General features: G+C 51.8%; 2 protein-coding genes across 17 annotated transcripts in view; one reads left to right on the top strand and one right to left on the bottom strand.

The window, feature by feature from the left end:
• Positions 1–12,867, bottom strand: part of LOC100478758 (NHS-like protein 2) — a 122,709-nt gene that overhangs the window by 18,895 nt on the left and 90,947 nt on the right. The window lies entirely within an intron of this gene.
• Positions 7–4,521, top strand: RTL5 (retrotransposon Gag like 5). Its single transcript, XM_011232677.3, has 2 exons — positions 7–3,487; positions 3,938–4,521. Exon 1 carries the CDS (start codon positions 120–122, stop codon positions 1,818–1,820), a length of 1,701 nt encoding a protein of 566 aa, XP_011230979.2. The 5' UTR covers positions 7–119; the 3' UTR covers positions 1,821–3,487; positions 3,938–4,521.

The following is a 12,867-nucleotide window of genomic DNA, read 5'->3' as shown; positions in this document are numbered from 1 at the left end:
CCCCCACGGCACTCCAGTCCCCTCCCCCCCACGCGCCCCGCCGCCGCATTTCAGCCTCCTCTCGCGGCCTCCAGCTCCCCGCCCCCGCCGCCAGACCCAGGGCCCCTGCGCTAATCCTAATGTCCGAGGCCGCAGGAAATCTAAACAGCCTGCGCATGGCGAACGTGGCCCTGCGAGAAGAATTAAATGCCCTTCGCGGGGAGAATGCCAATTTGGGCCTTCAGCTCGGAAGAGCCCTAGCCGAGGTAAATTCCTTGCGAGGCAATGTCTCGAGCTACATCCGCTGGCCAGTGCCGGTGGTGCCAGTCCTTGCCGAGGAGAACTTTGAGTTCCCGCTCAGCGAGATTGACGCAGTTCCCGAGGGGGAGCTGCCTTTCTTGTGCTGGCCTCCCCCTCGCGCGGAGCCCGAGTTCGCCTCGGACGAACTGTTGATTAGCGTGATCCAGGATTGCGGGACCTCCGACGCGCCCGTCGACCCTCCCCCGCTGGCCATCCCGCCCCCGCCGGCGCTGCCCCCGCCCCCAGCCAAGGAGCTGCCGGCGCAGCCTCCTCTGCCGCCGCTGGAGCGGCCCGAGTTAGAGCCCTTCTCGGGCGACCCGGTCTACCTGGCTGAATTCCTGATGAAGCTAGAGACCTTCATAGCTGACCATGAGGATCATTTCCCCGGGGGCGCCGAGCGGGTGGCCTTTCTGATCACCTTTTTCGCTGGCCAAGCCAAGAACTGGGCCATCTCAGTCACCCGGGAAGGAAGCCCCCTGCGTGCCAACTTCCCACGCTTCCTGGATGAGATCCGCAAGGAATTCTGCGGCCCCATCCCCCCAAGCGTGGCTAAAAAGGCCATCCGCAAGCTCAGGCAGGGGCACTGTACCCTAGGCAGCTACGCAGATGCCTTTCAGTTCCTGGCCCAGTTCTTGTCTTGGGATGACTGCCGCCTTCAAAACCAGTTCCTTAAAGGCCTGTCAGAATTCTTCCGCAAGGAGCTCTTATGGTCAACCGAAATGGCCGACCTGGACGAGCTGATTCTCGAATGCGTGGAGATAGAAAGGAAAGTGCGCGTGCCCAAGCCAATCCCGCTCCCTGGGGTCCGCAACATCTTCTTCCCCTTTGCTGCGGACCCTAACGATGACAGCGATGATGAAGAGTTCCACAGTGACGAAGATGAAGAGACACGCAGGCGCAGGCTTTACGACAGGGAGCAGCGGAGGCGCGTGAGAGCTATTCAGGAGGAGGCGAGGGAAGAGGAGGAGAAGAGGAAGAAGCAGGAAGAGATGAGGAAGAGGCAGGAAGAGATGAGGAAGAAGCAGCTGGAGGAGATGAAGCAGAAACTGGAAGAGAAGGAAGAGGAGGAGGAGGACGAGGACGGGGATGAGGAGGTGGACGTGGAGACGGTCAAGGATGAAGAGAATAAGGGCGACTTCGTGTGCCCGGTCCCGCAGCCGGATCCCGACGCCGACCAGGAGGCGGACCAGGAGCCCGAGCCCGAGTCCGAAGATGAGACCCAAGACGATGACCTGGACGAGATGATGGAGATGCAGCCGACGATGGCCCACGCTTCGTCCCAGACCACCGGCTACTACCACGAGAATTTCCTGGATGCGTCGCCTCCCATCGTACAGCCCAGCAGGAGGAGGAACCAGAATCGCGTCCCGCTCCTGGAGGGCCTTCCGGGCACCAATTCGCCCTTCTACAGTTCGCCCCCACTGATTCGCCGCGCAGGTCGCCTGGGGCAACGCCAAATTCGACGCCGTCCCCCCGTGCTGTTCCGCCTCACTCCGAGGCAGGGGGGCCACCGGGCAGCCCGTGGCCGCATTCGCGTGTGAGGGCTGGGGCGAGCTCGCCAGCAGAACACACCCTTCTACTGCGTCCCCTGCCCCTGCTATCGCTGCCACACCTGCCCTATTTGCTGACCAGTGCTTGAGGGAGTTCCAGACCTGTAGAGCCTGAAGAATGCCTGCAGAACTCCAGATCGTCTTGCAACCCTGACCAGAGAGTGACAGGTGTCCAAGTAAGGCCACCTGGGAGAGAAGGGGTCAGCGAGAGCTGTCCTCTTGGAGTGTGCTCTGCTCAGTCTTGCCACAAGCTAGAGAGCAGGTTTCTGGGCCTGTTCCCGTAAAAGAACTGGTCACTCTCTTGTAATTCCCCCTCTAGTTGTTCCTAACCTGCACCTCTCCTGCGTTTATTCACCCTGTGTTCAACGGTTTTATCCTCGGACTGGCTCACCAGGACTTCACCCAATGCCTCACTGATCTGCCCCAATGAGCAAAAGGACAGGCTACACCGAACTCCTAAAGCCACTGAGGCCACTTACTTACTCGATATGATCGACAGAGAGCAGGATGGTATCCAGAGATGGACGAAAAGTCGACACTTGCTTCAAGCCACCCCTCCAGCAGAAGGGCCCCGAAGAGAACCCTACATCCAGCCCAGTGAGTGTGCGCAAAGTCGCATGTCAGATGGACACCAGGGCTGAGATCTGCTCTTGACTGACCCAGCAAGCTGGTTCCTCCTCCCCACAGACTCCCGTATCAGGGCCCTTGGACCAGCTCGCCAAGTTCGGGACCCTCTCCTCTTACCACACTGCCTTCCCCGGCATCCCCAGCAGACAGAGCCCAAGGTTACAGGCTCTAACCCTTCTCTTGATGTTGCCTAAAGGGTGGAGGAGGAGGAGGGGAGGGGGAGGAGAAGGGGGGAGGAGGAGGAGGGGAGGGGGAGGAGGCAGCAGCAACAACTCAGCTTGACATTGTAAGGAGTGACTCTTCCCTTAGGGACGGTTGTCTCCTCCCCCGGCCAGGCCTTGGACTGCAGCCCCCAGCCAAAGGTCTTTGCAGGAGACTCGCCATCCTTGAGGTGTCAGAGGAGGCCCGATTGGCCTTTTGTTCCTGGACTGCCAAAGAGAGACAGGGCCCAAGGGCTGCTCTTTAACTTCGACTTAAAGGATTCCTTGGTTTTGAGAGGAGAGAGGAAGGTTCTGTCTCCAGCCTTGCAGCTGGGACGTCCTCATGTTTCTCACATGGGGTGCAAGCCATGGCCTGGTGCTGGGCTTCGATTAGACAATGCGGCCTAAGGGGGGGGGACTGCCTCCTAGTATCTCCTGGGACTTCTGGGTAGGAACCCAGGGCCCCCCATAAAGAGTCCTGCTGCTTGCCTTGGGTCCAGAAAACACTGCTTCAGCAGTGAAAAATATACACTCTGTCGCTCTGGCCCCAGAATGCCAGCCAAATCCACTGCTGCCCCGAACTGCCCTCAACACTGAGCTTCCTGCACAGTGCCTGGCAGCTGGGCGAGCGTAGCCAAAGTGTCTGTGGCCAGAGGGAAGAAAACATAGTAAATTATGCCTCTGTTCCTCACCGGAGTCGGACAGATAACCTCAGCCCAGCCTTAGGATTTGGAGCCTGGAGGCAAGCGGAAGGAGCCGGAGGAAGAGGAGTCTCAGAGAAACCCAGTCCTCCGGCTGGTTTCTGGTGAGGTCTCTATTCGTCAGTGGGAGGTAAGAAGCCCTTTTGTCTTTAACACACTTCTCAGCCCCGGGAATCAGTGGAGCTGGGTTCCTAGAACCTGTTGCTACCTTTTAAAAAGGCTCTCCCCTCCTCCAAGGAGAAAAGTATTAGATAATCATAATCAAAGGTTTGGAAAATAGAGCAAACTGGAAGGACAGAACAGCCCCAGACATTCAGAATCCAGCCACACAGATGCAAGTACTGTTAACACTTTGATGCCTTTCTAGCATGTTCTCACTCTGTCTTTTCAAAGCTGAGATCATGCTGTAAGCTCTTGATCAGCAGGATTTAAAATGGCTGCCACCTATGCAGTCATGCATACCGAATAATTTATTTAAGCAGTCTCCTGATCTGTGAGACATTTCAATTGCCTGGTTTTCTCCATTCCCACCAGTACAGGACTCAACAACAGCGTAAAGAAAATTTTGTCTGTTTTTCAGCTATTTCCTCAGGAGAGAGTTCCAGAAGGGGAACGGCTATCCTTCTAGGCTGTGGACCCTGTTTGCTGACGGTCGACACGCTGGCCCTGCTGCCCACGTCCCTGCCGGAGAAGTGCAAAGGACAGGTGCCTTGCACCCCGACCTCCAGGGACCCTTCAGCACAGGCCCTGCTGTTCCCATGGTGCCTCTCACCATGAGCCCTTGTAGCCTCAGCCAGGGAAAGAGCGGAGGAGCAGTGAGCTGGTTTCTGGCCCTCTGGTGGCGGGGGGGCTTGGGCTTCCCTTTGACCCTCTTCCCCCACCTTTCCCGGATCTTTAATATTTGTTGTGATGTAACAGCCACAAGAGCTGTAAGAGGAACTATGGGCTTTGGGTGCTTTCTTGGGTTGAAAGAGGGGTGGGGGGGGAATGCATGCAGGGGTACGAAGGCAGCCCAAGGATTCCCAGAGACTCGGGAGGAAACCCGTTTGAAAAAAATGTATTATTGTTATTGTGTTATTGTTGCATTATTGTGTTGTGAAGATAAGAAATTGTTCTGTATGCTAAAGCTTTCTCCTCAATAAAAATATAAAGGGTGTGTAAAGACTGTGTCTCTCTGGGTTATTGAGCAAACATAGACGGGCACTCAGTAGGCATCAGAGATCATTTCCCAGGCAACTTGCCTGAACCAACCCTAGCCCGAAGCCTTGCAATCTTTAGATGAGGAAACTAAGGCCCAGCAAGGCTCAAGGGACCTACCTAGAGTCCTACGCACTTGTGGATGGCAGCTGTTAGGGGGGAGGGAGGTAAAAAAGACTAGCTGTCTTGAAAAATAGCATTAGCTCTCCACTTGCTGGGATATGAAGGTATGAGTGGCCCAGTCCTATCTTCCTATAACGGCACCTCTCCTCGCCCCCAGCGCGCGTGCGCGCACGCGCACACACACACACACACACACACACACACACGACATTGAAGGGGGGGTGGGAGGCCAGGGGGGTGAGGCGGAGGGCCCTTCCATTTCAGGGCACTAGGTGGTGCTACCGGACACCACTGAGCTGGAGGCAGACGATATTTAAATACACTTGCCCAGAGCAGTTCACATAGAGACCCTCCCAGCAAGATTTCACTGCTCCTCGAAGACTCTGGGGTCCGAAGAAACTGAATCCCGTTCTTGGATTTGCTAACGTTTCCCAGCTACGAATTGGAATTTCCCCCACCCTGGGACAGTGTGGGGGATGTTTACTGAGCCCCCTACTAGGTACTAGTGTCACGCCAGGCACTTCACATCATTTGTTCTCATTTGTCCCCTCACTTCATCTTACCCTCATCTCACAGATGAGGGAACAAAGGCTTAGAGGGGGGAAGTCACAGGCCCAAGGTTTATAGGGGCAAGTAGCTTTTCCGCAGCTCCATGGCTGCCCAGCAGTCAGCTCCAGGGACACTTCACTCCTCTCTGCCTCCACTCACTTGGTCCTACTGGCTCCTGGGTCTGCCTGCCCACCCTGTCCTGCCCACCCCCACCCCAGCTTACAGGAGCACAGTGAGAAACAAAGGCCTGGTTCAGAAGCACATCTGCTTTGGCCCTTTAAGAGGGAGGGAGGGAAGGAGGGAGGGACGGAAGAACGGTGGGAGGGAGGGAAGGGGGGGGAACCAGCATGTTTCTGACCCTGCCCCAGGCACTTTTGCCAACAAATATCATTTCATTCCCACAAGAAGTCAGGGCAGCAGATAATGTGTCTCCCTTGAGAGCTGAAGGATCTGAATCTCTGTGATATCAGGTTCCATGAGGGGACTCGGGTCTTCGTGACTCCCAGAGCCATCCCCTCTCACCTCTAATACACCATGCTGATCCCACGGAAGCCCCTTGAGGAGCTCAAGTCTCAACCTGACTGGATTCCGGGTCTTTGCCAAAGCAGCCAGCTCTACGCCTCACGAGCACCATCCCTGGAGGTTCTGGGAGTGCCAGGTGGGTGGCAAGCTCTGCCCCACACGGACAGGCCTACCAAGCGAGTAAGGTGCTGAGTTTAAGGCGGTGAGTATGTGTGAGTGTGTGGCAGTCTGCCCCTCTGGGGGAGGGACAGGGCTGTGGCACTGTGGGCTTCATCAGGGAGCCCTGGGGCTGCCCATTCTGCGTCAGGGGGCCAGATAAGGTCTCTAGCACCCCCAGAGTTTCTCATGCCAGCACAGGTAGGGAGAGGCGAGCCCAGATTGTGTCGTGGACCATCAGAGCAGGTGGGGGAAAATAAGAGGAGGGTGAGCCTTGCCCCACACCCCTGCAGTCACAAGCCCCGTGAGTCTGGGGGAAAGAGCTCTGGATTCCAGGCTGGCCCTGCCACTGACTCATTTTGGGACCTTGCATGAGTCCCATTCCTGTTCAGGCCACAGCTTCCTCATCTGTCTAGTCGCCGTGGGGTCCCTGACCTGGCACAAGGCCGGGTACACAGTAGAATCTCAAACCTAGTTTGATACCTAAATGAAGAAGTAAGTGAATAAATGGGCTGCCGGATTTAAAGAAAAGCACAACACCACCCTGTTTCCAAGGGGTGGAGGAAGGCGGAGAACATCTTGCTGCCTGTGAAGCAGGCCCCACTGCTCCCATCATCCGTTCTGTGAGGAACTGGCAGCTCAAGGTCACTTGCTTGAGTTTGACTGTGAGCTCCAGCGGTTTGACACCCAGAACGCTTAACCTCCACCCTCCACTCACACCCACACTGGTGGAATCAGAATCTCCAGGAATTTCTATTTCTAAAAAGCTCCCTAGGCAATGCTAACGCCTAGCCTCATGCGGGAAAGAGCCTTGGGGACAACTATCCCAGGAGACATTTAATGTCCGGTTTGGTTTTGAGCCTTCCCTTAGAGCTCCCTGGAGCAGAAACCAGCCTGGAGATCCTGTACTAGCCCATAGCAAGTGATCACGAAATATTTGTGCAACAGCCCCTCGGCATGTGCCATGGTCTGGTGTGAGCTCGCCCCTCCTGGACACCTGCTCAGATTGCATTTTTTTAAGACTATTTATTTATTTGAGAGAGAAAGAGAGCGCACAAGCAGGAAGAGCGGTAGGCAGAGGGAGAAGCAGACTCCCCCCGGATGTGGGGCTCCATGCCAGGACCCTGGGATCATGACCTGAGCCGAAGGCAGGCGCCCAACCCACTGAGCCACGCAGGCGCCCTCAGATTGCACTTTTTGAAAGAGATGTGCTGTCGGATGCATGCCGAATTCCGGCCCTGAGCAACCGGGTTCATTGGAGCCTAAGTCGTTAAGCTTGACCACCAGAACTGACTTGTGTGGAGTCTTGGCCTCTCCCCAGGGATCAGGACAGGCATTCAGGAGGCAAGAGATTACCCCCTAAATGGGGCTGGGAGGCTCCACCTCTGGCTAGCGCTTCCTGCATCCTGACCAGATGAGAGAAAGCTCTGCAGGCCATTTCTCCCCAGGGACTCAAAAGACACAGAAACACAAAGCCCAGGGCTCTCGGTTGCCATGGTAACAGTGGGACCTACTTGGAAGAAAACAGTCTCTTGAAAAGCTCAGGAGGGTGGATATTTCCTCTGACAGAGGGCGGGCTCTGACCTGCTCCTTACATTCCCTCTCCCCTTCCTGACTGCCACCCACAGGGGTGTAGAGGGGGCCCCTCACCTCAGCGACTCCCCTGGGAGAGGGGTGCCAGAGAGTAGGGCCCTGGCATTTTACTTTGTTCCTGCTGTGGGCTGGTTAATAGGAGAAGGAGGCTCAAGGGGCAGGTGTTAGAGTGAATTCATGGCAATTGTCCTCTAGTCTAGGGAAGCCCTGCTTCATGAGACCCCCCCCCACACACAAACCAAACTTGAAGAGGGCAAGTGCCCCCCAGTAATTGCGGTCCTACCTCTTCCTCACCACTTAACCATGGACACGAGAACAGAGAGAATGACCAGAAGTTCCAGACTTCTCTCCCACAATGCAGCCTCTCCTCGTCTCTCCCGGGGACTACTGAGGTAGCCTCCTTGCTGGTCTAACCAGCTTCTAGTAGTCTCTACCCCTTCTAACCAATCCACTCTCCCATACTCTTGAGGGGTGGGTGGGCATGATCCTTTGAACACAAGAATCCGGTCCTGTTGCTCCTATTCAAAAACTTTTCAAGGGTTCTCCTTCCTCTATTGGAAGACTTGGGGATCTGATCCTGGCATTCTTCACTGTCTGGTCATAAAGAACCTATGCTGTCTCTTGGGGGGGGGGACACCTGGGTGGCTCAGTCATTAAGGGTCTGCCTTTGGCTCAGGGCATGATCTCAGCGTTCTGGGATCAAGCCCCACATCAGGCTCCTCTGCTGGGAACCTGCTTCTTCCTCTCCCACTCCCCCTGCTTGTCTCTCTCTCACTGGCTGTCTCTCTCACTGGCTGTCTCTGTGTCAAATAAATAAATAAAATCTTTTTAAAAATAAATAAATAAAGAACCTATGCCGTCTCATCCATCCACTCCATCATTCTTCCCTCTTCCATTCAGCCCAAAACCCAGACATCCTGAATTACACTCCCTTCTTTCCTTACGTACAGACCCTTTTATGACTCTGGGCCTTTGCACACCCTATACTCTCTGCCTTAAGAATTCATGAGCACTCCTGGCCCCACTCCAACTGGCAATCTTCTCAGCTGAAAGACCACTTCCTCCACAAAGCTGCCTTGGCATCCCAGACAAACTCTTGCCCTTCTGAGCCCTTCCTTGCTTCCCTGCTCCCGACCTGTCTGTGAAGCTTGAGTTCCACCTGGGAGTGGAGGCTGGCTCACGATTCCAAATAAATTTGTTGCTGTGAGGCTGCTTGCTGTTTAGGGTGAGAACATGCACTTGGCCCCCTTGCAAGTGGGGGCTGCATCGGCAGTAGACTTTGGAAGGAGTACAGACCTCCTAAGGTCTGGCTGAGGGCTGGTGGTATGCAAGCACTGTGTTCCCACTCTTCCCAATCAAGTGCGAGGTGTGGACAGTGGGGACGAGTTGGGTAAGAGAAAGCAAGAATTTGCAGAGCTGACTGTTCATTCCCAACCAGCCACTGTTAAGTGGCCTCCATCTCTTTGGGGGACCATCAGTCCCTCTCAGCCGTGTGGTGGCGAGGAACCTGCACGGGCCTTGAGAACTGCACAGACCTGGCTTTGAACCCTGCCTCTGCCACTTCCTTGTTGGATACCCTTGGGTCAGTCACTTCACCTCTCTAAGCCCCATTTCCATTTTCTAAAATTAGAGATAATAATAGTATACACTGGGGGCCCCTGAGTGGCTCAGTTGGTGAAGTGTCTGCCCTCGGCTCAGGTCATGATCCCAGGGTCCTGGGGATTGAGCCCCGTGGCGGCGGGCTCCCTGCTCAGCGGGGGGCCTGCTTCTCCCTCTCCCTCTGCTGCTCCCCCTGCTTGTGCTCTCCTGCTCTCTCTCTCTCTCTCTGACAAATAAATAAATAAATAATATCTTTAAAAAATAATAGTATACATTGGTGAAATAATTGATATGAACCAACAGCAATAAAAATAGTTAATACTTACTAGCACTCACTATTTCTTGGGCACTAAGTACTTTACATTTATTAATTCATTGAATGATTATAACCACCATATAAAGTAGGTAGCGTTCTTAGTCCCCATTTCACGGGCTAGGAAATGGCATGGATATGGGAGCGCCTGGGCGGTTCAGTCGATTAAACGGCTGCCTTCGGCTCAGGTCATGATCCCAGGGGCCTGGGATCAAGCCCCACGTCGGGCTCCCTGCTCAGTGGGCAGCCTGCTTCTCCCTCTCCCTTTGCCCCTCTACCCCTACTCATGCACACTCTCTCTCAAATAAATAAAATCTTAAAAAAAAAGCAATGGCATGGATAATGTAACTTGCTCAATGTCATAGCACTGGCATGCAAGTGCTTTTGAGCTCCCCAGTAATACAAGGAAAATTCTGTGGATCCCAAACGAGGCCAGTGGAGCAGGAGAGCACCAAGATCCAGGGCGGGGGGATCTTAATCTCCTTTAGGTCATAGATCCCTCTCAGCAGTTTGGCAAAGCCACTTCTCAGAATACTGTGTTCAGGCGCATAAAATAAAATACATGGAATTACAAAGGAAACCAATCATATTGAAACGGTTCCAAAATATGTTTAAGAAATTGTGGTCTAGTTATATTACTGCTTTAATAATACATCAAATCACAAGAGTTAGTGGCACATCGAGAGGTAGCAGTTTTGAAGAGCATAAGTAACTTTTTTTGAGATACAACTGTTATGTGATGTGGAAATGCCTGTGATTTCTATTGGGGCTAAAGTAACAGACACTGCTAATACTATTATGGCTTGTTGCCTGAGCTCAAATTTGAGGAAATGCTAAATTTCTGCTAGAGCTTAGTGGAAAACAAAGATCACAGAGTTTTTCCATCCAAGCTCATAGATCCCCCCAAATTCTCTCCACACAGCCCTTTGAGGTGCACGGGGCTCAAGTTAAGGAGCCCTGCCCTTGGGTGTCAGAGAGAGGACAATGGCTGTACTGTCAGCTGTGAGGAGAAGCTGGGGGCTGGCAGAAAGACAAGTGTGTGGTTTCTCTTTCAAGAACTGTTTACAGAAATCATGAAGTCTGGCAGCTCCCTCTTCCTCTTGGTCCTGAGTCAGCAGCCCAGGGTGGGGCCGAGGCTGTCACACTTGGTTTGAGTTTTAAGCTCACCACACACACATCCCTAAGAGTTGATTTGTTGCCACTTCCTTACCAGTGAAATCTTGGTGGGTTTTGCTCCATTTTACGATTTGGACCTGCTCATACACACAGATACCTCATTAGTCTGGAAATAATCTTTCAGTGGACATTTTATTGGCTCCAAGACAATTTCTGAGCTAATGGATTCTTCTACCCTAGCATCCCAGCCAGGCTTTAGGGCTCACAGAGAGAAGGGGAAAGATTACTAACTGTGCCACAAATCCCAGAACAATAGTCAGAATCGACACTTTCCCAAAATACCAAATGCTTTTTTCCTGACTTCCTGACTTTGCCACCTGTCAGCTGAGTCCCTGCCAACCAGGGCAGCACAGTCCTGGGCGCGGTGGCCAAGGAGACAAATGGTCAAAACAGCAGTAGGCTTCTGCCTTTCTAACTTGCTTCCATTCCCATTCAAGACTCAACGAGAGCACTGTTCATAAAAACCAGGCCCCAAGCCTACCCACAATGCCTTGCTTAGGGGTCCCAGCTGGCCAGGGACTGCTGCCTTCTTCTCTTCACTGGACCCTGACATTTACTCAGAAATAAGCAGTACTTGGCCAATGGCCATGTGCTAAAAAGCCTGCAGCTCATTTTCCAAGATGAGAGGGTAAAATTGTGATAGCTCTAAGAACTACAGTCATTGGCTAATAAAGAAGCTGGTTCAGAATGAATCTACCTCAAAAAAAAAAAAAAGAATCTACCTCAGTTATTCAAGGGAACAGAACAGTATGTTTTGGGGGCAGGGGGCAGGCTGAGAGCTCCATATGCTGGAATGTGAAGAAGACTTAAATTCACTATAAAAGAAATATGTGTATGTTCTTAGGTTGGTCAAGGCTCCCAAACATAGGCAGAAGGAGACTGAGGACCAAATGAAAATACAAAAGATCTTTGGTTAGCCAGATTGACTGAGAATAAAGGAGAGAATTACTAAAATCAGAAATGAGAGAGGGGACATTACAATCAAACTGGAAATCTAAAGGATTATAATGAATAACAATGAACAATTGTATGACAAATTATAGAACTTAGATGAAATGCATACATTTCTAGAAAGACAACAACAATTGAAAATGACTGAAGAATAAATAGAAACTCCAAACGAACCTATAATAAGTAAAGAGATTGAATTAGTAATCAAAACTACCCACAAAGGGTGCCTGGGTGGCTCAGTCGGTGAAGCGCCTGCCTTTGGCTCATGTCATGATCCCAGGGTTCTGGGATCGAATCCTGAATGGGGCTCCCTGCTCATTGGGGAAGTCTGCTTCTCCCTCTGCCTGCCACTCCCCCCTGGTTGTGCTCTCTCTCTCACTCTCTCTTTCAAATAAATATATAAAATCTTAAAAAAAAAAAAACTACCCACAAAGAGGGGCACCTGAGTAGCTCAGTTGGTTAAGCCTCCAACTCTTGATTTCGCTCAGGTCACAATTCCAGGGTTGTGAGATCGTGGCCTTTGTAGGGCTCCACGCTCGGCACGGAGTCTGCTTGGGATCTCTCTCTTTCTCTCCCTCTGCCCCTCCCCCTGCTCTCTCCCTCTCTCTCTCTCTCAAAAAAAATAAATAAAAATCTAAAAAAAAAATAACCACAAAGAAAAGTCCAGATACATATGGCTTCTTTGGTGAATTTTACCAAACACTGAAAGAATTAACATCAATTCTTCACAAACTCATTCTTAATATAACACTTCTCAACTCATTCTCTGAGGCCAACATTACCCTGATACCCAAACTTGACAAAAACATCACAGGAAATGAAAACTACAGACCCATATCTCTTATAAATATGGGCACTAAATTCTTCAACAAAACACTAGCAAACCAAATCCAGCAAGATACACATGGCCAGTAGCATTTATCCCAGGAACGCAAATTTGTAACATCTGAAAATCAGTTGATGAAATACAGCATATCAGTACAATAGAAAACGGAAACATAATTACCTCAATAGACAGAGAAAAGGGATTTGACCAAATCCAACACCCTTTCAGGGTAAAAACAAAACAAAACAAAAAACCAAAAACACTCAACCAACTAGTAATAGAAAGGAATTTCCTCAAGCTGGCAAAAAGCATCTATGAAAAATCCACAATAGCATCACAATGGTGAAACTCGAAGCTCTTCCCTTCTAAGATCAGGAACGAGACAAGGGTGTCCACTCTCACCACTTCTACTCAACATTGTACTGGAGGTTATAGCCAGAGCGATTTGATAAGAAAAAGAATTAAAAGGCATTGGAAAGAGTGGAAAGAAAGAAGTAAACTATAT

The sequence above is a fragment of the Ailuropoda melanoleuca genome, chromosome X (assembly GCF_002007445.2).
Source record: "Ailuropoda melanoleuca isolate Jingjing chromosome X, ASM200744v2, whole genome shotgun sequence".
Lineage (NCBI taxonomy): Eukaryota > Metazoa > Chordata > Mammalia > Carnivora > Ursidae > Ailuropoda > Ailuropoda melanoleuca.
The sequence above is the reverse complement of the archived record's forward strand: the minus strand, read 5'-3'. Positions and strand labels throughout refer to the sequence as shown.

Bases quoted from the DNA above. Each gene is read 5' to 3' on its own strand.
- RTL5 (XM_011232677.3), top strand. From the start codon at position 120: ATGTCCGAGGCCGCAGGAAATCTAAACAGCCTGCGCATGGCGAACGTG.